Consider the following 24,374-nt stretch of genomic DNA (forward strand, 5'->3'; position numbering starts at 1 on the left):
TGCCGACCGCAGCAATGCCGAGGGCCTTCGCGAAGCGGGCGCTGCTACACGGAGCGAGTTTCGCTCCGGCTGCACAGACAGAGCGAAGGCGGCCCATAACAAAACCGATTTTGCAGCTCAGCAACGAAGCTCGTTAGTTCGCAGTTACATCTGAGCGGCACGGCCCCTGCCCGGCGGGGAACGGCGGCGGAGCGCCGCTGCCCTCAGCCCGGGACACGAGGGAGCTCCGCGGACGGAACCGACCCAGCGCAGCGCGGAGATGAAATGGTGGAAGAGCCACATCCATATTGCGTGGGGAAAAAAAAAAAGACAAGAAAAGTTTGGCACAGCCTGCCGACATTCCCCCACCGGCGGGACGTCCCGCAGCGCGGATCGGAACCCTCCGTCTTGGCGCTCCCCGCACCGCTCCGAGGCCTCCCCTCGCCTTTCCTCCCGGCCGGGCCACGGAGCGGATGTGGAGCCCGAGGGCCGCCCGGAGCCCGGGCCAGGACGGCGGCCCCTCGGAGGGGCGGGAGGAGCGGGGAGAGGAGGAGGAGGAGGCGGAGGAAGGCAGCGCGCACCCGGCCCCGCGCCCCCCGCCCGCACTGAGGGCGGATTCCCGCCCCGGCCCCTTCCCCCCCCCAACCCCCAACCCCCAACACACACCTCCCCCGGGAGGAGCCCGGCGGCGGCGCGGAGGGAGGGAAGGAGGGAGGGAGCGAGGGAGGGAAGGAGAGAGATCGGAGATCGCGGCTCAGCGCCGGGCCGGGTCGCCCCCCCCCACCCCCTCACCTGGCGGGAGTGAGCCTTGGGCTCGGGCGGCTTGAAGAAGGAGTCGGGCAGCTTGCGGAGCCGCATGGGCAGCGTGTGCGGCACGTTGGCGCCCTTGGGGTTCATCACGGCGTTGAAAAGAGCCTCCAGGTCGGTCTCGGAGTCGCCCCGCACATGGACGATCTGGTGCCCCGCCGGAGGGGGCCCCGCGCCCGGCTGCTGCGCGGCGCCTCCCGGAGCTCCCGACACCGCGCCCGGGGGCTGCGGGGCCGCCTGCTGCGGGGCCGGGGGCTGCGCCGCCTGCGGCGGCTGTTGCGGCTGAGGCTGCCCGGGATCCATGGCTGAGCTGCGGGACCCCCCCGGCGCTTCCTCGCGGGGCTCGGCGGCTCAGAGCGCGCAGGGCCGGCCCCGCATGCCCCGCGCCGCGGCTCGTCCCCGCAGTCCCCCCTCCCGGCGCTTCCTACCCCTCGGCGGGGACGGGGCGAAACGGTTCTGACCGCGCGGCGCTGCCCCGAGCCCGGCCCAGCCCGGCCGGCGCCTCCGTCCCGGCGGCGGAAACTAACTCGCACAACACTCCAAACAAAAGTTCGCAGTTACGCCCGCCCGAATCACTCTCGGCGGCCGACTCCGCCCCTCCTGAGCCCGCCCGCACCGTATCCGACCGAGACGGCCCAGCGCCGCGCGGCCCTCCTGCTCGCGCCCGCCCGCACCGCCTCCCGCCCACCGGGCGCCCCGAAGCGGAGGGAGCCGCCCGGCCCCCCCCGCCGGCCCCACAGCGCGGGGCCCGCGGCCGCCTCACGGCTCGGCTCGTCCCGCCGGCTCGGCGCTCCTCTCTGCGCTCCGTCCCGCGCGTTTCCCGTCTGCCGCCCGCCCGGCCGCGGAGCCGCGCCGCCAACCACAACTTTTATTTTCCACAACTTCTCTTCCCAACTTCCAGGCTCCCGCCGAGGGGGTGGGGAAGAGCTGCGGCGCTCCCCTCCCCCGCCGCCCCGGAAGGGGACAGCCCCCCTCTGGGACACACTGGGGGGGGGGGGGTCGAAGGCCGGGGGGGGGGGCACGACCCCGCCCGCGGGACTGAGGCAGCGGGGCGCCGGGCCTCGGCCTCACCTGGCGGTGGGGCGGCGGCCCTGCAGCTGGAAGGGACGCGCACGGACACATCTGGAGAAACTACTTTTATTAAATTGGTCAGAACTCGTGCAAACAGCATCAGGAGGGTCAGAACTCGAGAAAAAGAAGAATCGGAAGGGTCCGACCCCGTGAGAACAGCACCAAGGACCGCGTCCGACCAGCGCTACGCGGAGCTTTCCGTCACCGACCGTCCCACCACCCGAGCGCCCCGCGCAGCCCCCGCCCGCCCCGCCGAGCTCAGGGCGCGCCGCCCCCGAAGCGGTGGTAGAGCGCGTGCACGTGGCGCCGGGCCGGGTCCAGCAGCAGATAGGAGAAGGTCTGCGCGTGGGATGTGCGCGACGGGTAGCACAGGCCGCTGCCGTCCTGACGGGAAGGGAAAAGAGGCAGCGTTAGTACAACGTTAATACAACGTTAGTGCAGAGTTAGTACAGCATTAGTACAACGTTAGTACAGCGTTAGTACAGCGTTAGTACAGCGCACGTCCCGCCGGGACGGTCCATGAAACCCGAGTGCAGCGCAGCGTTATGTTCAACTCCGGCAGCTTACGGCGGAATTGAAGGAACGCCGTGGTTTATGGAAGTAGCATTTTGTCTCCGTTACAGTGCTGACACTACAAAATGCACATGATCCATCTCAGTACTTTATAACCTTATGATAAATGCGATGTCAATACAAAATGTAGAATCGAGCAAATAAGTGTAGGACTACACGATTGGAACCTGAAATCCAGCTGATTAAATACTCAAAGATCCCATCGTGTTCCATTAAAACACAAAAAAACAGGTACGGACTGCATATTAACACATAAAGCCCTTCTACCAATGCTTCTTTTTCACTTGGCGTTTAAGGAAACCCCTCCGTAGCGCTTTGAGCAGCGCTGAGCTGTTCCTGAAGGCAGTTTTGTGCCATCGCTCACAAAGTATGCGAGGAGAATCGACGCCCCGCCCCAAACCCGATCCTGGAAGCACGCCTCCAGCTGACAGCAGCGCTGCGGTGGGCTCCTCAGCTCAGCACCCACTTCTGCCCGGCCTCCCCCGGCAGCACAGCCCAACGCACGGCACAGCCCAGGAACCTGAGGGGACTGTTTGGAAGCTGCTTTTCGTTCTGTCGGTTGGGTTTCGATGCATTCAATCTGGCATTTGAGCATCCAAAAGATCAAGAGATACGTAGCTCACACATCCTGTCTTTGAATACCCAGTATGGTTCCCTCCTGCTCCCCAGCACCTTTTTTGGACCAAGGAATCAGGAAAGCTGCAGCCTCTCCCCGTGGCTATCGCTGTCAGCTCAGAAGGAAAAGATTTGGGTTCTGATTTCTGCTCCCAGGACCTTCAGGGAAGTGTATCCAGTAACTGTTGCAGACACCCCAATTTTGCTCCCGTTATTTCAGAGCATGAAACCCCTGCCATACACTGCAGTGTCTTCCTTTGAGTGATTATTCAAGACCGTCAATCTTCAATTAAGATAAGCACCACCATAAAAGCATTCTTGAGGACAGGTAGAGATTCGATATGTTTATTCGCAGCATTTTCTGATGGTAGGCAAATGCCGCCAGCTAAAAATAGCATTCTATTTTTAAAGAACCCAGCACACAGGCTCTATAGCTCTCAGGTTTAGACACCTAGCTCTATAGACGTCTTATGGGGATCTGTGTGTATCAGATACTGGATTCTCTATTGCCGTAAGGAGAGCATGCTTTCAGATGTAACAGCACTGGGCATCACAGTGCCTCGGAGTTTGACCCAAAAGTGACCTAGGCTCTCACACAACAGAAATAACTCAGAACACCAACACTGAGATACAACTGCTAGTTACACTTATTTGCATTGCTACTGAAGATCCCATCAGCAGTCCTTACTGAACTGATCAATCTCTGCTCCATTTTTGACTGTTTGAAGGCAGCAGTTGCACGCTGGAAGTTTACTCATCAACTTAAGAACAAGAATAAATGAAGTTCTGATGATATTTCAGAGTATAACAAACCCGGGATGAGGAAAATAATCAAGTTATCAAATTTGTCCCAGTTAGTAAGGGAGCTATTTAAAACAAAGAAGTAACAAGAGAAAGCACCTAAATGACTAGAGTGCAACAGCACTGGAATGTACATGGAGTTACTCCGATCCTTATAGCAGTGGGCTGGGTGTACGTGGCTAAGAGTCATCCCAATTCCATCCGCAGTTTGGTCCAGCCATGCAGGGGATGTAAGGGCTGATTTACTGATACAGACTGGGATCGTTTCATTTTTAGTTCATAGGAATGCAGGTGATCTGCAGGTGACTGAAAGGCGAAGCGCGCGGCGTAACGCTGCAGTGAGGATATTGCCGAGCATCTCTCAGCACAGCACCACTTCACCGTCAGTTTAGAAGATTTTTGAGGAAGTTATTTATTACACTGATTCCCAGCACTGCTGCAGTTGGGGTTCAGGTAAAGAATGCTCTAAAATAGCAGTTTGCACCCAAATACTCCAGCCACAAGACAGTTTCATTTTATGCTAGTGCCAGAGCTGTTAGCGCTTGCTCACAAGATTCAAAGCGATTTCTCCCATGATGATGACCAGATCTACAAAGTTTTGATGCTAAACAGACCTACAGACATTCATAACTACACCCTACTACTCCAAAATACTGAGATCCGACTTCTTTGTTCTAACCGCTTTTCACCATGCCATACTCCTTTCAACATCAGTTTCCATCACTGTTTTTGATACGATCACACGACCGAGTTATGTATCTATGGACACAGACTTGTTGAAAAGGAGGCATGACTCACAATGTTCATACAATGCTGCTGACAGCCGGTTCAACCTCTGTATTACCCAATTTTAGTAGCGTTCTTTTTTTAGACAAGTTTCCAGAAGGGGGGCTTACTGGCCACAGTGTAAAAACCAAATAAAAGGAAAGCGATGCTGTCAAGATGGCATCGCATGCAGTACTTAATTCCTGATTCCGCTTGCATTTCTGCAAACAAATGAAGTGTATTTATTTGTCCACTTATTAATTCAGTTTCCAAAGATCAGTTTGGATTTTTCTAACCTCTTGGCTGCCATTCAGCTCAGTTTTAGCAGAACAGCTTTCTCTTATGTCAGGCTAAGAGGCTACATCCACTTCTTTCAGATACGAACCAAGAGAATATGGCTTGTCAATTGTTGTCTCAGCAATAAAATGATCACAGCGCAGATTCTGAGTTCATTTGGTAAAATAGCTGTAAATTATCTACTGCAGAAATAGGTCACGTTGAGTGAAAGTTTTCATCAGACCCACATGAAATTGTGCTCTGGTGGGTACCCTGCCTGGAATTTCCATGTACAGTGTTAGGAGTTTGGGATCACAGAACCACCGAACAGCCCAGAGCTGCTTGTTTGGGACTTCTGTTCCAAATGCTCTCTCACCTCACAAGTTTACAGAATATGCAGTAAAAGCCAAACTTCCCCCTGTGGGAGGGTATCATGCTCTACATTTATCCTGGATTTTCTTTTGCCCACCCACTTGGTTTTCAAAATATAGCTGAAGGCTGCATTTTTTTTTTTCATTTTTTTTTTTTTTTCTTTAATGTTCATTATATTGGACGGATGGAAAATACAGCTAAGGAAGCTCTTAAATATCCAAATATAGAATCACCAATCATAGAATCACCAAGGTTGGAAAAGACCTAAAAGATCATCCAGTCCAACCATTCACCTATTACCAATAGCTTCCACTAGACCATGACCCTCAACACAACATCCAGTCTTTCTTTGAACACCCCCAGGGTCGGTGACTCCACCACCTCCCTGTGCAGTCCATTCCAGTGCCTGACCACCCTTTCTGAGAAGTAATACTTCCTAATCTCCAGCTTGAATCTCCCCAGCCGTAGCTTGAAACCATTCCCTCTGGTCCTAATATCTACTGAGATACAGGAGTATGTAAAGCTCACATCAGTGCATTTGACGAACAAATAGGAGAAAAACAGTAATGAAACGTCACATCATCAGGGTTTTGTTTTTTTATCATATTGTTTTTTACCGAAGCCTGCAGCCTGGTAGAAAGACAAATTGTGATCGTCTATTTTTAGCAAACATTTCAGAAGCCTTTTTGAATTACACATAGTACTTAAAGATGATGACCCACAATGAATAACCGGGCTATTGGTAAGCCAAAGGGAAGTTTGTGTAGTCTGCAATGACATCAGCTATTTCTTTTGGATGTGGGAACATTATCTGGTTATGTATTCTGGTTACTCAAGAAGGCTTTGGAGCAGTAACAATTAAATTACGGATACGCTGAATCTAGTAAACATGCAACCAGTTCTCAGCTTTGCTGTGATGGCAAATGTAGTGATTTTGCAAGAGAAAAAGAAAGGAGTGAGACTTGTCAACAGAGAGGAAGAGAGGTTAGTAGGCATCTCCCCGCCCTCACCCTTTTGTACGCTGCATTTCCTTGCAGTCTTTACAGAAACAGTTGCAGTACAGGCTACTCATACAGCTCTAGAAACAGTTCTAAAAACAGAACCATACAAAGTCACGAGTGGATTCTTAATCCTTATTTCTATCTCAAGTAGATCTAAAAATAGAATTACTCAGTCCTAAATAAATATATTCTTTTCATAAACCAGTTTCTGGATGACTATTATGACTGAAATTGTAATCCAGTAAACCTATTTTTAGTGAGCTGGTGATTATTGATGAAGAGAGTGCAAATTCTAGAGTGCAAGCAGGATGTGCTCAGGCACAGAGTTCATGAAGTAAAAAAACCACACACAAAAACACAGCTTTGGAAAAACAACTCCTTAAAATGTAATACATATAAACATAAATTCAATATTTTTAAGTTATGCATTTTCTTCCAGTAAAATCCTGCACCAAAAATTAATACTTACATATGCAGACACCCTGAAGACAATAGAAGTAATGCTTATTTCTTTTGTTTCAGGATTCTTCTGAACACTGAAATACAAGGGAATGATATGTACTTCATATTGACAGTAATCACAGATCATTGCAAACCTTCATGTAATATATTCTTAGCACACACACTGTGTAATGTATTTTTAACACACACACCGTGTCCTTACTCAGATATGATCACAGAATCACAGAATCGTAGGGGTTGGAAGGGACCTCCAGAGATCATCGAGTCCAACCCCCCTGCCAAAGCAAGTTCCCTACACCAGGTTGCACAGGTAGGCGTCCAGGCGGGTCTTGAATATCTCCAGAGAAGGAGACTCCACCACCTCCCTGGGCAGCCTGTTCCAGTGCTCCGTCACCCTCACTGTAAAGAAGTTCTTGCACACATCTGTGCGGAACTTCCTATGTTCCAGTTTGTGGCTGTTTCCCCTTGTCCTGTCTCCACACACTGCTGAAAAGAGTCTGGTCACTTTGCCCCCACACCTCAGATTTATAGACCTGGATCAGGTCCCCTCTCAGCCTTCTTTTCTCAAGGCTAAACAGACCCAGTTCCCTAAGTCTCTCCTCATAGGGGAGATGCTCCAGGCCCTTCACCATCTTTGTGGCCCTCCGCTGGACTCTTTCCAAGAGATCCCTGTCTTTTTTGTACTGGGGAGCCCAGAACTGGACACAATATTTCAGATGAGGCCTCACCAGGGCAGAGTAGAGGGGGAGGATCACCTCCCTCGACCTGCTGGCCACGCTCTGTTTAATGCACCCCAGAATGCCATTGGCCTTTTTGGCCATGAGGGCACACTGCTGGCTCATGGCCAACCTGTTGTCCACCAGGACGCCCAGGTCCCTCTCAGCAGAGCTCCTCTCCAGCAGGTCTTCCCCCAACCTGTACTGGTGGAGGGGATCAAGTTCAAACTAATGGCTGAACTTCAACTTATGTTACACTGACCATGAGAAACCACATTACTGGTCTTTGGTACCATGGATATCATGATGACTGAAAACTATTGAATGAAAATGAATCTAATCATCTGAGGTGGTTTCAGTGTTCTCAGCTACTAAATCTCAGAAATATTACCAGGCCTAAACGAGTCCAATAGAATGGAATTCTGATAGCTAAGAAAAGTCATTCAGCTAAACATTTTTTAAAGATCTTTTCAGATATTCTTCATGAAAAAGCTGTAATGTAAACTGCATCTCAACATGGACTCTAAGAAGCAGCAGAATTCATAAAGAAATGCAAGCTTAAGCAGGTTTATAAATACCTGAGGTGTGGGAGCTATAGTGGCGAGGCTGGTCTGTTTTCAGTAGTGCGTGGGGACAGGACTAGGGGAAATGGGCTGAAAATTCAGCATAGGAAGTTCCGCACGAATGTGCACAAGAACTTCTTTACGGTGAGGGTGACGGAGCACTGGAACAGGCTGCCCAGGGAGGTGGTGGAGTCTCCTTCTCCGGAGATATTCAAGACCCTCCTGGACGCCTACCTGTGTGACATGGTGTAGGGAGCTGCTTTGGCAGGGGGGTTGGACTCAATGATCTCTAGAGGTCCCTTCCAACCCCTACAATTCTGTGATTCTGTGATTCTGTGAAGCTTAAGGTTATTTTTAATTAATATATAATTGTTTAACATTCATTTTTAATCCCTTAGAATGTAGCAGATACAGACAGCTATGCAAATTAGGATGGCATTTTTTTTCTGAATTTTTATAGTCCAGATGTGTTGAGAAGTCTGACATTTCTCCCATCACCAACACCAACACCAAGACGTTATTACTAATTACTGTATTACCAACACTAGGATGTTATTGCAGTGTCCAGTTACCTCAGCAATGCATTTTAAACTGAGATATCTTAAGATGTTTTACTTTTCCTCAGGCCTTCTTTTAAGTGATGCTTATATTTCTTTTCAGGTACCTCATGTAACTTCTATCAGTTTATCTGATTGCACAGATTGCTGTTTAAATTGATTCACCATGGATTAGTTGAGCCCTTACAGATTCCACATTCGTATAGTTCCCAGAATCTGCTGAGAATCTGCCTTGTCACAAACAGGTTCAGTTCCTGGGAAAGGTCACAAAACAGCCCTCCCCACAGCAAGAGGGTGTGTTAAAAGCAGCTCAGTTGTCCAACTAACCAGCTCCAAGCTATGACAGCAGTCCCCTATTACCACCGCTTTCACAAAGCTGCTTTTTATAAGAACAAACAAAACCCAACCCACGTTATTTTTTTACCCAATTAAAAAATGACTTGAACTGATTTCATCTGCAAAGTAATGATAGTCGTGGAGGAACTAAGTCTGTACTGTGAAGCAGATCTTTCCTGTGGTGAGTCAGTAACGAGGCTTTCTCAGAATTTTTTGCTGTAACTCACATGTTGATACACTCAACAGTGGATTAAGACAACACTGCTGAAACTGGTACTGGCCCCAGTTGTCTGCCTTACCGCCCCTCCAGAGATTACTGTCTTCCCAGCAGGGACAGCTCAACTGGTTCATGACTCAGCCTCTGAACCACTGCAGTTTACAGACCAGCATATTAAGATAAACTAAAATGGATGTCAGTTTATGCTAACATAATGGGCTGTAAACTGCAGCACTGTGTCTGCTGAAAGGGTGACAAGTTTCTGACTAAGGTATAGCAGGTGGGGGGTCAGCAACTTCTGACATATATATCCAACCTCAAAAACTACCGTGGTTCTTTGGTTACTCTGGCTTCATTTTCTTCTATCTGAAAACTTTCAGGTTTCTTAAATTTTATGTTATATATAGGATACCAAAGCAAAGGCTGAAAGAGAATAAATCTTATTTATTCCATCGCCTGGAGGAAGTCTCCCCATGTGCTTAGCTTCCTGTAAGTCATATTTATTTCTAGTGCTTTGGTTAACTTTTAGAGCAAAGTAACACAACTGCCAAAATCAGATGAGATTCTGCTCTTGATGGCTAGAAAAAAACCAGGATGTTCCCTCTGATGAGTTTTGTTGTGTGGGGGTTACTGTTTTGTTTTTTTTTTTTCCCTAAAAGGTTTTAGAAAAGAACTCTTCTCTTCTTGAAAAGAACAGTATTTCCATTAAAATATTGTCTCAGTATCTACTTTGTTCTTCCAGATTGGTAACTCATAAACCATTAATCAAATATGGAAATTCCTTCATCATTTTAATGTGCATCTATCCTCTGGTTATGATGAGCAAATTTCCTCATCTTGAGTTCTAATTACATTCTCCCCCTACTCACCGGCAATGTTTTATTAGGCTTTCCAAACATTAAACAACCCAATGCTTCACATAAATTCATTTATCACAGGGGAAAGGACATGGAGATGACACAGAGGAATACAGAGAACAATAATGGTAAGATACCACAACGGTTGTCAAGATTTATCAATTCAGAAGATCGCAAAGTTTAATAGATTATGTTCTCATTACCACACTTCTGTCATGTAAATGAATTAGCTAAACCAGACATGCTACAACTATTTTTAATTTTTTCAGGTTACACAGAACGTGACAGGCTGAAACTCTGGATGGATTTCAGTTGGCCACAGGATAATTACTGCTGCGTCTGTATCAACCAAACTGTGAATAAATTCACTGAGAAATAATGTCTCTTTTTACAAAGCAGGAAGCCTCTCATTTAATACTTTCATGTGAAACTTCTTAGCTGTGCTTGTCAATTACCTAGAGCAGTTAATTTCAAAAGATTCTCAAATTCTATCATAATAAGACCATATACCTGTAAATGCTTTAGGAAAATGAAATGTCAAAGCTGCTGACACTATTAAGAGCTTTTGTGCCTACCAGAAAGGAAGCAGGAGCAGCCAGGGGAAACTGTAGGAAAAAGAAGTGGTAAAGCCTCATGACAGGTCTGCTGCTCTGCAGATCCTGCAGGAGTTACACTTTTGTGGAGCTCTTCATATCAAGGCTCTTTCCCTTAAGAAAAACTGTTGTGGGACCAAACACCAGTGAGTATATGTGTCTACAGCTATACCACAATTCGACTAAGGTCATCTGTGCCAACCAGTGTTTCAACACACATTCCCTAACAGCCAGTAATTATTGTACTGTCCATTTGTTTTCTACTAAGCCCAGGAGCTGTAAAGACAAAAATAATTCAAAAAGAGTACAGTCTGCAGGATTTCTTAACACCATGATAAGCTTTCAGTATCATATTACTAAGAGCAGAATGTATCTAATAAGGCTGCAATCCAGGATGCAACAAAAGCAGGCAGGGGGTAGCTGTCTAGAAAAGAAGGACTTAAAAATAGTTGGGCTTTGACAGAAGTTTGAAGGTGAACAGTTTGGTTAAAGAATTTAAGAGACCGCTGCTGTTGTGAACTGTTGTTTTTTGAAACTTTATCATAAGGAAGTAATTTTAATTGCTTTACTGTGTGGCATTATTTGTGCAAAAAATGAAGTAAAAAGCAGTGTACAGCACAGACTGGAAATTAGAAATCAATTCAGTCAAAACTGGTGTACAAGGGTACCTCTTCAAAGCTGCATTACTTACCTTTTCGATGGCTTTTTGTCTCTTAATAAGATAGTAACAACAACAGCAACAACCACCTCACATTCTGGATAAACTATGGGCAGGATGAAATAAAGGAAAGGAAGAGATAAATGTGACTGTGAACTGGGAGAGAAGATCGGAAATGTCAATATTGAAAGCTTCTCTGATCAGATTGACAGAGAACATAATACCAAAGGAGCAAGATTCAGCTATCTTGTGACTTGCTTTTACAACTGGTAAGCAGAGCGACTACCAGTCCACTGGCAGTGAGAAATCAGCAGACACTGCAGGCAGGGAAATGAAGAGACACACAGTAGATAAATATCAAAGAACAGTTACATCATTAGGAGTGAATAAGTGTATTTTAAAACTTTGATGGATAGAAAGCAAGCTGGAAACAGTAAAACAAAAACAAGCCCCAAACAAACATTAAATAACAAAAAGTAAACACAACCAATGAAACAAACAACAGAAAAAACAATTAGACCTGCAAATGGTTTATCCTGTCATAATAGAAAGGGATGATGTAGCACACAAGAGAAAAGTTTTAGAAATGTGTAAAGGGAAAATGGGGAACAGGATAAGGATATAGAAAAAGCAAAAAAGGAGATGGGGGTTTGGTAATAAGAACTCCTTTATGTCCTTATCAGTTTACAGAAGGAAAAAGAAGGGGAGAAGGCTTAGAGATACATGAAGGAAAAGATGAGGAGTGGCTCGGAACAAAACTAACATGTTTAGCAAAAGCAACAGCAGTCAAAGGAAGCAAGAAAGTGACTGGCTTGGTTCGAGTCAAGAGATATTCAGGTGCCTAAGAGTCACTGGCTCTAACCCTCTCATCTTTGTTCAGATAGAAAGATTTTACTCTTGTTTAATGAAAAGCGTTTTAAGAACAGATCTAACCATGAATAACTTACACACTTTTTTTTCTGACGTGCATGTGTAGGAGATGAAAGGACAGCTGATATTTAGACCATTCCAAATACAGCTGAATAGAAAAGAAATCCCACTCTAAGTGATTTGAAGTCTTTGTATGGTTCATTCCAGAACATTACAAAGCACAATAACTCTGGTAACATAGATACTATCTCACATTTCAGAGGTCTGCAATTGGTTTCCATTGCTGAGGTTCACGTTGTTCTTCATGTCCCACCAAAATTTCTTAATAGTAGTAAAATATAGAATAAGAATATAGTACAAAATACTAGTAGTATTATCAATGACCTTCATATTCCCATTGGCTCAGATGGGAAAGTCTCTGCACAACTGACCATTATATTCCTCTTCCCACTCAGAAGGAAGTAAGAAATGTTTCCAGTTAGAGGAGTCACCATAAGGGAGAAAAATGGCCTTTTATTTTTTCTTCTTTTTTTCTTTTTCCTGAATTGACACCTCTAATCGGTCACCTCTAATCTCGAGCACAACATACATTAATGCCAATAATTCCATATACCAGGCCTGGCAAAAAAGTGAGTGCTAGCTCACTGTGTTATCCTAACAGTCAGATTCTACCATCCTTACTTTTACAAAGAGTATATTATTGGAGAAAGCATGCCCAAATCCACTATTAATTAAAAAAGCAATAATTAGATGGAATTAGATTTCAACTAATATATTTCAATTTTCAAACCCTAAAACAAAAGCAGCTTGGCAGTAGTGCAGGGCTATCCATCCAAGACCAATTGCTGGTGTTTTAGCAGTGACAGTGCGAACACAACCTAGTTCCAATGGCATGCAATGTTTTCATTAGAGGACTACAGAAACAAAAATCTTTTAAATGAGAGTGAAATACAAAACATCAATGAACGTGCGTGTGATACAACAAAAGGATTTTACAGAGGACAGCTGCCATTATAACCATATATATTTTGCCAGTGAACTACTACCATTGTTATAGCGTACTTTAATAGTTGAACATAAATAAGCTTACGGATTTATTAAATAACAGTCCTATTTTTAAAGCAGAAGTGCACGGTTAGTTTACACTAATTGACACAAAGTATCTATGCACAACACATGGATACACAGCAGTATATAAGTGAAGACACTCACCTCACCAAGTCTTTATATAAAGCCTTTGTAGTTTCTAAGTACGGACCAAGTACATCTTCAAACTGGCAAAGAGTTCCTCCAATACAAAGATGTTTAAAAAGACAAAACAGAAATTCCTTGCGGTCTGATTCACTAAATATGTCATAATGGTCTGAATCTTCCAGAAGCAAGACCTGATGGAACAAGGAAATAACAAAAGAAGTAAAACAGACAAAACAAACAAACAAACAAACCTTATTTGAGATGAAGTATATAAACAGTGCAGCTACTTTGCTGTATGTCATGCAGAGTTTGTGTTCATATAAAATATATGAGCTAGAGATGGAAGTAAGTGCTTTTCTCTAAATCCTTCCAATTATGTTTAAAATTTATAGTTACAATAAAAAGGAGAAGTACAGACTTCCAAATTTGTGCTCACGAGTTATAAGGAAGATCCTTCAGGAGTTCTGTAATACACTGGTTAAGTGCACACCATGCAAATGAAACAATCAATAATCTGAAAATAATTTGGCTATGTTTTGTCAGTTGATCAGTGCCTATTAGTTTGCCTTTGGTAGTCTTAACCACATTTGCTTTTCGCCTCTAAACTTACACAGCTCACATTCCTAGAGGAATCCCAGAGGAGATCACTGAAATTCACACCATTCTTTACTGCCAACTCCAGTGAGCGTTAATCTGTAGTGCAGATAAGCAAGACATGCCATCCAGCTGTTTCCATGTGTCTCACCTGCCTGCTGCTCACATATTATGTGAACACAGAGGGTCTTGCAAGATGAGTCCCAACACTGCCGGCTGTAAGGGTGGACAGGAACCATACCAGCACGACTAATAGTTGAGTCACATCAGCCAAACTGCAAATACCAGCATAGGTGCAGGCAAACAGGTCTAAGATAGATTTGAGCTTAGTGCTGTGCGGCTCTCTTTACAACATCATTGCATGTCTGAGTTAAAAAAAGCCCCTTCTTGTCTGAACCAAAAGAAGACATGGCAGATAGGAATGAAACATGAAGTTTTGCAGCTGATGGCCACCTTCTGACAACAGGACACCAGACAACTTGCTGCCCCCTACAGTCTACCATCCTGGAGTGCTGACTAATTTAGCCTGAGGCTTTGAGGTTGGTCATGGAAGATTTGGACTCTTAATTATTTCTGCCATCTTAAGTCTTATGAGTAGGAGTCATCATTTCTTGTCAGAAGATTGTTAACATGAATCTTTCAACTTACAAAAGCAGCCACGTGGATTTCTTCCAAGGGAAGGAAAGGGAAAAGAGACCAAAATTCCAATTACTTATTTTAAATGTTGCCTCTAACTTTATTACATCAAAAATACTTAATTTTCAGAAAACATTTCATACATACCCAACTTATAAGTAAAATAGAAAGTATTTTGAGCTCCTAGGCTACAAACCATAACTGAAATTCAAACCTGAGCTTGAGATCTCTCCTTTTCCCAGAACTTTACAAGACAGACCAGTATTTCAGGTCACATCCTGTAACCAGTGTCACTGGTTCAAATATATCATCTTCAAAGGATTTGCCAAGTGCAAATGAGTGCAACTCTATAATTATTAAGTACTTAAGTTGATTATATATACAAGGAAGTGCAAAATCCAGTTCTCCCACACTATGCCTTGCTAATGCTAAACAAACATAAGTAATAAAAATTTGTTTTAGCTTATGAAGTCAGAAGAAACACACTGAAGACATGTGCTAAGATCGTGACACTCTTAGATTCTTTTTCAGAATCATCTGCTCTCTAACACCTCCACTGGAAGGTGACAAAAAGAATTTTTACCTTGCAGGCCTGTTCAGGAGTTACACTTAGTCCTTTTCTAGTGTTACACTACAAAATCGTTTTCCTTTTCTAAGTTTTCTCTGTTTCAGCTCATAATATCATGATATTGTTCTTAAATACCTTCGCATATGATATGGTCAGCATTCCTAGTCGGGAATGCTTCAGGATGTAGCTATCAAGTGCATTCAGTTTCATTAACTGGACAGACAATTGGGTGAACCTGCAGGTCTGGACATCATGGGACTCTTCCCTTGGCACCACTTGTCTTCCCCACCTGGGAGAAAGAGCATCTGAATTTCTCCAGACACCCAAACAGTGACTGCTTGTTAAAAGTGTGGGTAGAAGTTGTTTTCACCTTTTTCTCTCACTTAAAAAGGGAAGGGGGCCCAAATGGAAAACTGCCTCATGTCTTGACACACTCAGTTACTGCAGTGCCTCAGTCATTTCTATAACATGGTACTGATTCCCATTTATATCTTCAAAGGTATCACCAGAAAAAACAAAAAACAAAAAAACCAACCCTGAAAATATGTCCTTCAGTGCCTAACAGAATCACAGCATGGTGGGGGTTACTCACTGCACTACTGACCTTCCTTAATTCATCAGAGATGAGGATATCATCATAATATTCATCATAACATTTTACAATGGCTCCATTTTCTCTAACAACTCCTTCAGTGTAGAGCCGATCAAAAAACGACATGGAGGTCTGTGTACAGGGCACTAACGTAGCTTCAATTTTTGTCACTTTGGAATCTGGAATAGAAAGGAAAGATTCACTTGAAGCCTTTTGTGATAAACTAAAAAAAAAAAGGGGGGGGGGGGTCTATGAACTGTAATGCTTCTAAGATCATACATCACTTCATTCTGATCCCAATCTTTGCACACATAGCATAACCTAATGTTTCTCTTCCCTCTAGATTTCCAGCAATCCTTGAGATTTCTCCCAGATATTATCCATAGAAATTATTCATAGGTTAATTCAGATCAGCATTTTGATTCATAAATGCAGATAATCCCTCACTCCTAACCAACCCACACTAAGAGAAACTATTAGAGAGGTGCTGATGGCTTGAAAATGTGTTTGAGCTAAAAAAAAAACAAAAAACAAAAAACAAAAAAAAAGGAAACAAAACAAAAAAAGCAAACAAAAAAATTTACACAAAATTTTACAATTAACTTATTTGGCCAATATGATGTAGAGAAAGTGAGATATAGTGAAAAGCTTGGTGTTCAATTGCTTAGCTTCCCATCTAAAGATATGGTATGAAAGAAAAGAGTACCTTTAGTTAATAAAAAACAATAACAAATGTTTTGGACATTCTCTTAGCTGCCCACATAGAAACTCTCAAATCAAATTACGTAACTGAAACCACAAGATGGAAAAAGCACAACTTAAGGCCTCATAACCTAAGGGGAAAAAAAGGGTTTTTTTTCTTCAATCTATTCATTTTCACTAACTTCCAACCCACAGGCTCCTCTAACTTCTAGTGCTTTGGATTAATTTCACTGGAATAAAAATGTAATTCTATGAGATGTAAAATGAGCTAAATCAGCCTCTAACATAGAAATTGTTTTGTAAATACCTATGAATCAAAAACCAATTCAAGATTAATAAAAATCAGATGTCAAATGACTTGAAAAAAAGGAGACGTTACATTTTCCAAGTTATTCAGCTCGAAGTATGAGAAACTGAGCTATTATGGGCTTTTGTATTTGGGGAAAGGAGAAGGTTTGTGTCCTATTCAGTAGTTCAGAAATTAAACTGCAAATGGAAAAGTTTGAATGTATTGGGAGCTCCTGTTCTCCATCTGAGACCTGAAATTTGAACCTGGAGATTTAGAATTTCCTGGAAAAGAGTAACCAGTTTTACAGTGTTATAAAAGTGAGCAATAAAATAGGAAGAAATGTCTTGAGAAGTACTGAAGTAAAACTTCTTAGTTCCGGAACATCTATAAAGTGCCACCAATGTACTTCTAAATGAACATGTCACATATATGGCATAGGGGAGATAAACTCCAAATGAGACATATTTAGAATCCCTCCAATATTTAAAAAAGATTCGTAGCTCAGGGAAACCTCATGAAACTTCCAATTTACAGAACAGCTGATATAGAACATATATAATGCAAGTTCAGTACTCAGTAATGAAAAGATGGTACTCCAAAAGCAAAAGGTACAGCTTGACAATATATAGGTCATATAGGTTCAAATGACATCTAGAAATTTTGTAAATGAAAACCTGTAGCAGCAGTCTAAAAAATACTGATTTAAGACGGCCTCTCAGATTACTAAACCCAGTTCCAAAGACAGAAATCATTAGAGCTTCAAGTTCATATCACAACTCAGCCTGACTTAGGCAAGTACCAAATTTTTACTTACAAGAAAAAAGAAAGTATCCCTATCCCTTTGAAGATAACTTTTCAAGTGTTAATTGAGCTTAAGCAGATACAGCCCAGCCTCCCTCAGACTGCTGACAGGTGCAAGGCCAGTAGTGTGCCAAAAGAAAAACCACTATTTCATTTTCACTGAAGCTATTTAAAAATACGAGAGTCAGTAATATGTAAGTTGGAATGCATCAAATGTGTTCCTTGGGCTGCTTCTAGATTAGAAATATGAGAGTAAGAGATGAAGGGAGCTTAAAGCACATGAAGAGCTATGAGGATCTCTGCTAGAGTCAGGAAGAAAGGAAAAAAGCATCCCTACCACACAGGCAAAAGAGCACGGTGTGAAGAGGTGATAAAGTATCTGTAATCAGAAGAAATAAAAGAGAATAAACCCGTGCACTGTTTACCTAAAATGTCATTGAGAAAAATATTACTGTGGGATTCTACTGGGAATCCCAACATGTAAGGGAGCTGATGAGAGAGGGATGCTTTGCTCTCCCCAGGGAACCCACATATGACACCACCATTTGATCTAATAGATGGAGACTGAGAATATTAAGGTCTGATAAAATAAAGGTGAGGACAAAAAGCAGCAGAAAGGGAAAGAAACTGAGATTGGACAACAAAATAAAAGCGATTAGAATCTTTTAGAGACATATTTTAGAGAAAGGAGATGGTACAAGTGACAGAGAAGAGGTGGAGATAAATATGGAAGTGAAACCATAAGCACTGAATTCATAAAGCAAATACATTCTCATTGAGAAGGTAACAGGGGACAGCAGCCTGAAAAATGCAAAAGGATGATGAAAAAAAAAACAAACCTCCCTTGTAAAGTAACATTATATTGATGTTTTATAGAAAGCTGACATTCTTTCCACGAGTCTATAAATAGCTGCAGCCCAAGCTCATGCTGGGGAGAAGGGGGAGGTTACTAAGAGCCAGCCTAAAGCCCACTCACACGGTGCATCATCCCCTGCAATGAAATCTCAGTTTTGTTTGCAAGACTAAACATAGTGTTAGAATCAACCTATATTATATCGTTTTCTTCAGGTTTTCCATAAAGCAATGGAATCCAATTTCTTGCGTTTCATTCAAGAACAGGAACCTTTTTAAAAAGGTACTCTATGCTGGCCAGTAAGTTGTGTATCTGGATTAACATATGGGAGAGTCTGAAGGAGAAACACCAGACGGTTTTGTACCTCCTCCTACTCTAAGCGAATTCTTCTATATTTCCAAAAAAAATGCACATGAAGACTAAGTATAGAAAAATGTGCCAACATTCCTCACCAAAAATAGGCAAAGAAAGGGAAGATGGATCTTTAGGAGCAAATGGGGTATACCAGCTGTTCAGGATTTAAAAAGGGAACTCTTCCAGCCCTCAGAACAAAATGCATTACTTTTGTACAGAGGACGGTTGAGCAGAATCAGGAGTTACGCTGGGATACTTGGCAAGTGACCCTCTGCTCTTAACATGAGGTATGTAACCTACTGACCTCCATTACAGGCAAGTCGTAGGCTTGACTGATAGTCTAAAAAGATTCTTGTCCAAAGCAGGAAAAGATTTACCCATGCTTTGAAACATACCTGTCATCTTTTTGCCTGACAGAGTGAAAAGGAGGTACCTGAATAGGAGTGTGGGATTTTTTCCCCCCCTACTTCTTATGTAATTTAATTGTGTTAATGTATGTAGTGGGGAAAGCCTATATACCAAATCCAGAGAGACAAAATGGAAAAGCTGGAAAATTCCCAGTGCCCTGTGAAATATTTACACACAGTAAATTATTTGCAGACAAGCCACAAAAATGAAGGCCTTCACACAATTCCCTTCCAAAATACTCCTATTAAAGAGAATCACTTTGGAGATAGCAGAGCTCACATTACGTAAGAAATCCCATTATGTTATCATATGCAGTTTCCATGACATTTTATTATTCATTTACATAATCAAAAATGCAATTTCAAGTGTTGCCATAAAATTACATGCTATTTGCTTTTGGACTTTCTCCTTTAGAGTCTCACCTACATCTAGAGACGTAATCAAGTGTTATAAGTATATAATGATATGGTAACAAATAAGAAGTCAATCTTATGCCATGATTGCAACTACTGTAACCTATCACAGGGATCTTCTTCTGTGCCTAGATAACTTTTATTGTAGGGACAGAGAGCCCTGAGCTTGTCTAAGTACACTATCTAATCTTCTGTTCCCTCAACTTAAATTCGTAACAGAACAGTAACCTAAAGTCCTAAATTAAGTGGCTTCATCTATTCAGAACTGTCTTTCTTGAAATACTGTCTCCAAATAAGGTACAATAATAATTCAGTTTGCTCAAATGAATAAGAAGTTGATTGTGTCTGGATACATGATCAGGTGAACTGAGCAAAAATAGCTGTAGTAGCTTGTTTTCTCAATCAGATGAAGATACAGATATATGAATTGTCATAACAAAATGGTAAAACAGAAGAAAATCGTTGCAACACAGACATTTTTTTAACAGATTAATATTAAAAATTTTTAATTTATTCTAAATTTACCCAATGTAGTCCAGTGTCCTGAAGCTGAGAGCAACTTTAAATTGGAGATCACATTCTGATCATTAAAAAATGCCTAAAATATTCAAATAAGAGAGTAAGTGTTAGTTTAATCAAACATGAAATCATCATATATAGTGCCATAGATGCTTTCAAAACAAATTGCAAGGATCCAATTAGTAAGTACATGCTGTATGAACTTTCAGTTTGGATACTGAATACCATTCCACCAAATACACGTTTCTGTAACTTCGTGTAGCTCAAGTCCACTATATATGCAAGACGTCCTCACTAACATCTATATACGTAATACGAAGATTTGACATAAAGGATTTACAGTCCAATAACAGACAAAAAGGATTAAAGAAATCCTTGGAAGTTCAGCAAAAGGAAGAAGGGATAAAAGATTTCGACATCTGCATGAAATGCTTTTGAGATAAAAGAAAAAAAAAGCTAGAATTTACTTTTTGTAAATAAAGTTGAAGCTCAGTCAGGCATAGACAGATAGAACTGATTCAACAGATACAAGATAAATAAGTATGTTATTGAAGGGGTGGAAAAAACATCCGACAGTGAGATTTGAAGTATTATATCTTACTAATTCATATCAATAAAAAAGGAAAAATGCACAGCGGTGTTGATAGCCAACAAGTTTAAATGATAGATAAGTCAATTAGGAAAACCTAAAGTTATGCATATGCTCACAACCAGAGTGAAAAATCACTAACAAACTGCTGCAGAAAATGATGGATTTCTCAGTCTCCACATCATCAAACCTCTTTATCATCTTTCTGGGACACAGAGAGATCAGACTATGTAAAACAGTGGTCTCTTCATTCTCAGTTAATTGACAGCTACTGTGAATTCATCATTTCTTAGTGAAACTCTTAAATTTTTAAATCAGAAGAGACAAGTGTTGAACACCTAAATGCAGACTTGTTAAGCTTCAATCATTTGCAATGTTTTTCAGTGGGAGATGAAATATTAGTGTATTTCCTTGTGAATTCCTTTAAAATACCAAGAGGCCCAATTTTTCAACCAGGATAGTAATATAAAGTAGACATAAACTGATTAAAAAGTTTCTAAGTCAACAAGGTTTAAAAAAAATAATAATAATATAAAATAAAAACCATGTTGTTTTTAAAGCCACAGATGACGATTTGGGTAGATGTCAGGCAGAGGACAGCGAGGACCTGGCACAGACTGACCAGAGAGCTGTGCTGCCCCATCCCTGGAAGTGTTCAAGGCCAGGCTGGATGGAGCTCTGGGCAGCCTCAGCTGGTAGGGGGCAACCAGCCCATAGCAGGGGCTTAGAGCAAGATGATTTTCAAGGTCCCTTCCAACACAAGCCATTCTGTGATTTTTTTTTCTACTCCCAACCAGACTAACAGATCTGCAGACTAGTCAAGATCATACAGATAACTGAGTCTCAGAAAGCTGAGTGCCCGCAAATCTACCGTAAGCAGAAGTATCCTGTTAATTTAAAAACCTTCCAATTTTCAGACATGTGGTACATACACATGCCTGACTGCACTGTGTATTTACCAGTGCAAAGCAGTCACAGCTGTGAGCTAAGGGACAAACTGCACGTAAGCTGTGTAAAGTCAGACCTCAGGCAGATTTCCCAACTTGAAGTGTGGTGGCTAAAACCAGCATCCAATTCAGATTGCCACTCGGAGGCTGGAATGACTAAAGTGTTCTACCTTAGAACAGAGTAACATGAGGACAGACTGAAATATGTTCAGAGGACAGCACAGTCAGCCCACAAAACAGAACTTCGGGCACAACACCTCCATCACCTGCTTTCAAGGGGAAAGCGAGCAGGCAGGGAGCAGTAACATCACTCCAGCACTTTCCATCACGTTAACTTCCAACAGGTATAATTTCAAAGGGGGAGAATAAAGAGCGTTCAAGATACAAAGAACTTAAGACTACCATAACGAACTCATCCTTTTGATAGGGCTTAAACTGCTGGTCGAAGCTGAACGCTTGTGCTGCGATACTGCCTTGCATTGACCTGAAATGGAAAAAATGAGCAGCAATATCGCGCACACACACTGGATGTTTACACGCGCTGCAAGCTTGCCCGGGCACGTCACACACTCGGAGCTCAGCGCACCGACCGGACTCGTGCTTTTCCTCTGCCCTTTCCGTCTTTACTCACACCCCACGCCGCTCCTCAGAGGGGAGGGCCGGCACAGCGGCCGCCCGGCGCCCCGCGGGCTGCAGCAGGCTGAGGGCCGCGCACGAGCGCCCTTCACCTCAGCCTGAGGCGGCTGCAGCCCTCTACGCCGCTCGCGACTTGCCCACCTCTCCCCAGCACCCTGCCCGTCCCGGGGCCCGGCCGGCCTCCCCCCTCCCACCATTTGAGCAGCCGCTCCTGGATGTCCCTGTCCTGCAGGCAGGGGAAGACTTTCTGGGGCAGGGCTCGGAACGCGAAGCCCGCCGCACCCCGCGGCTCCCCGGCCGACATCCTTCAACGGCGCTGAGGCGGTTGCCGTGGAGACGGCGCCGCGCGGGGTGCGCAGCCGCCCTCTCCCGCCGCGGGGCTCGGCCCCGTCACGAGCGTTCCGCAGCGCGCCCGTCTGCCCTCCTCATGACGGGATTTCTCTCAGTCTTCGCTATAAAACCTCCCAGTTAAACATTAGTCCGCTCCACCGCTCCCCCTACTTCTATCTATGAACCAGGAAGGCTCAGGCCCCGATTGGGACTCCCGCGGCTGACTGAACCCACATCATCCCGGCACGGCACTGCAGAGCGCATGAAGGAACGCCCTCAGTTGGGAACGATGAAGCGGTGGTGAATCAGAGCTTCTTCCCACTTCCCAGTGGTGAGCCATGTCGGAGACGTGAGGACGCGCTACCAGGCTTTTCCCAGTGGGAAACTGAAGGGCAGGACGTTGTTACTGAAGGAAGTAATTTTTAAAGCAGAGACACCCGGAAAGTGTGGGGGATTTCCTGCCCTTGGAGGGGACACCAGTGAGAGCTGGAGGCTGTTGTACATCTTCTGCTACATCCTCCGACAATCCACCCCTCTCCAAAACCAGACGTTGCTTTGCTGGAGATCTCCCCCAGACCGTCATTTCCCCATGGATGTGCTGCTTTGGTAACTGCAGACCGGTTGCTAACTAAGAACCTCAGCAGCAGTTACAGCTCTCAAAAGGGCTCAGCGTAAGCTGGAGACCAGAGTGAAGAACAGAGATAAAGCTGTGGGCACAGACCACTGAAAGACATCCCATGGATTAAACTCTAGGATTAAAACAAACATTTTGTCACGGGATAGAACAAAAAGTGTGCCTTTCTGCTTGGTACTTAGGTGCAAACAGAAAAGGTGACACCTGTAACAAATAATTATAACCTTAATCTCATCATGTCTCCACCTACTACAGCGCTACCCCTTCTGGTAAATTCCTCTTGCTACTAATATTACTAGCCACAGATTAAACAGCTCAGGTGAAAGAACTGGTTTGGGCAGGGAGTGATGTGTAGCAACAGTGACCAAACACATGCATTCTCAGCTTCAAGATGTGAAGAGTCATAAATGGGGTACAAAAAAAAAAAAAAAAAAAAAAAAAAAAAGAGAGAAAAGGAAATGGAGAAAGAAAAGAAATAAAAAGGAAAAGGAAAAAATAAAAATAATAGAAGAAGAAAAGAGAGGAGAGGAGAGGAGAGGAGAGGAGAGGAGAGGAGAGGAGAGGAGAGGAGAGGAGAGGAGGAATGGGAAGGACAGAAAAAAAAGGAAAAAGTATCTCCTGTTTTTGGTCTGGATTTTCTCTGATTTCTCTGCTGAATCAACAAACGTACACTTAAATTGTTCTGAAACACAAATGTATGCTTAAATCTCACTGAAATCAAGAGCGTTCAACTGCTTTCATGATTCAGGAGTAAAGAAACGAGTGAGGACTTGAGGACTGGCTCTGGAGGATCAAAGCAGGATGATCCATACTATGAAATTAATGCCTTTAATATTATACAATCTACCTGTTGCAGATCTATGATTGAGCGTTGCTAATTTTAAGCAGTTCACGATAATAAAAGTTAGACTGGGACTTTGTGTATGAACACTAACCTCATTTGTGCTGTCTGTCATTCACAACATCACAAAACAGAAAATGAGGCCTAGTGCCCTTTGTACTCATAGTACTCTTTTAAACATGAGAGTTTAACTTTATTTTTTTTAAGTTCATGCTGTTAAGGATTTTATGGTCATGTTTTTCTGCTGCAGAATCATGCCCTGTAAGTGTATTCCATTAAGCAGTACTAGTACCTCATTCTTTGTCAGATCTATTTTCAGTATTGTTTTTCATGTATTTACTTGCACATGATTTTGAAGTGTTTTATGGTCCTGACAAAAAAAAAA

General features: G+C 43.4%; 2 protein-coding genes across 5 annotated transcripts in view; both read right to left on the bottom strand.

Annotated features, from left to right (window-relative positions):
* Positions 1 to 1,424, bottom strand: part of YAP1 (Yes1 associated transcriptional regulator) — an 84,514-nt gene extending 83,090 nt beyond the window's left edge. For all 4 annotated transcript variants that reach the window (XM_072326734.1, XM_072326732.1, XM_072326733.1 and 1 more), the window contains exon 1: positions 772 to 1,424. In XM_072326734.1, coding sequence (XP_072182835.1) covers positions 772 to 1,089 — 318 coding nt within the window. In that variant the 5' untranslated portion in view covers positions 1,090 to 1,424. The remainder of the gene's footprint in view (positions 1 to 771) is intronic.
* Positions 1,425 to 1,907: 483 nt separating this feature from the next.
* CFAP300 (cilia and flagella associated protein 300) lies at positions 1,908 to 23,512 on the bottom strand. The gene is made up of 7 exons (XM_072348964.1): positions 22,379 to 23,512; positions 21,951 to 22,032; positions 20,019 to 20,091; positions 15,686 to 15,852; positions 13,302 to 13,474; positions 6,730 to 6,796; positions 1,908 to 2,241 (listed from the first exon to the last, which is right to left on the bottom strand). Exons 1-7 carry the CDS (start codon positions 22,486 to 22,488, stop codon positions 2,116 to 2,118), a joined length of 798 nt encoding a protein of 265 aa, XP_072205065.1. The 5' UTR covers positions 22,489 to 23,512; the 3' UTR covers positions 1,908 to 2,115.
* Between the last annotated feature and the right edge of the window lie 862 nt (positions 23,513 to 24,374).

The sequence above is a fragment of the Excalfactoria chinensis genome, chromosome 1, assembly GCF_039878825.1.
Source record: "Excalfactoria chinensis isolate bCotChi1 chromosome 1, bCotChi1.hap2, whole genome shotgun sequence".
Taxonomy (NCBI): domain Eukaryota; kingdom Metazoa; phylum Chordata; class Aves; order Galliformes; family Phasianidae; genus Excalfactoria; species Excalfactoria chinensis.

Excerpts from the sequence above, each read along its gene's own strand:
- CFAP300 (XM_072348964.1), bottom strand. The coding sequence starts at position 22,488 with ATGTCGGCCGGGGAGCCGCGGGGTGCGGCGGGCTTCGCGTTCCGAGCC. Across the intron at positions 22,033-22,378 it reads CAGGAGCGGCTGCTCAAATG|GTCAATGCAAGGCAGTATCG; the intron begins GTGGGAGGGGGG and ends TTTCCATTTCAG. Across the intron at positions 2,242-6,729 it reads TCTTCAGGGTGTCTGCATAT|GACGGCAGCGGCCTGTGCTA; the intron begins GTAAGTATTAAT and ends CCTTCCCGTCAG.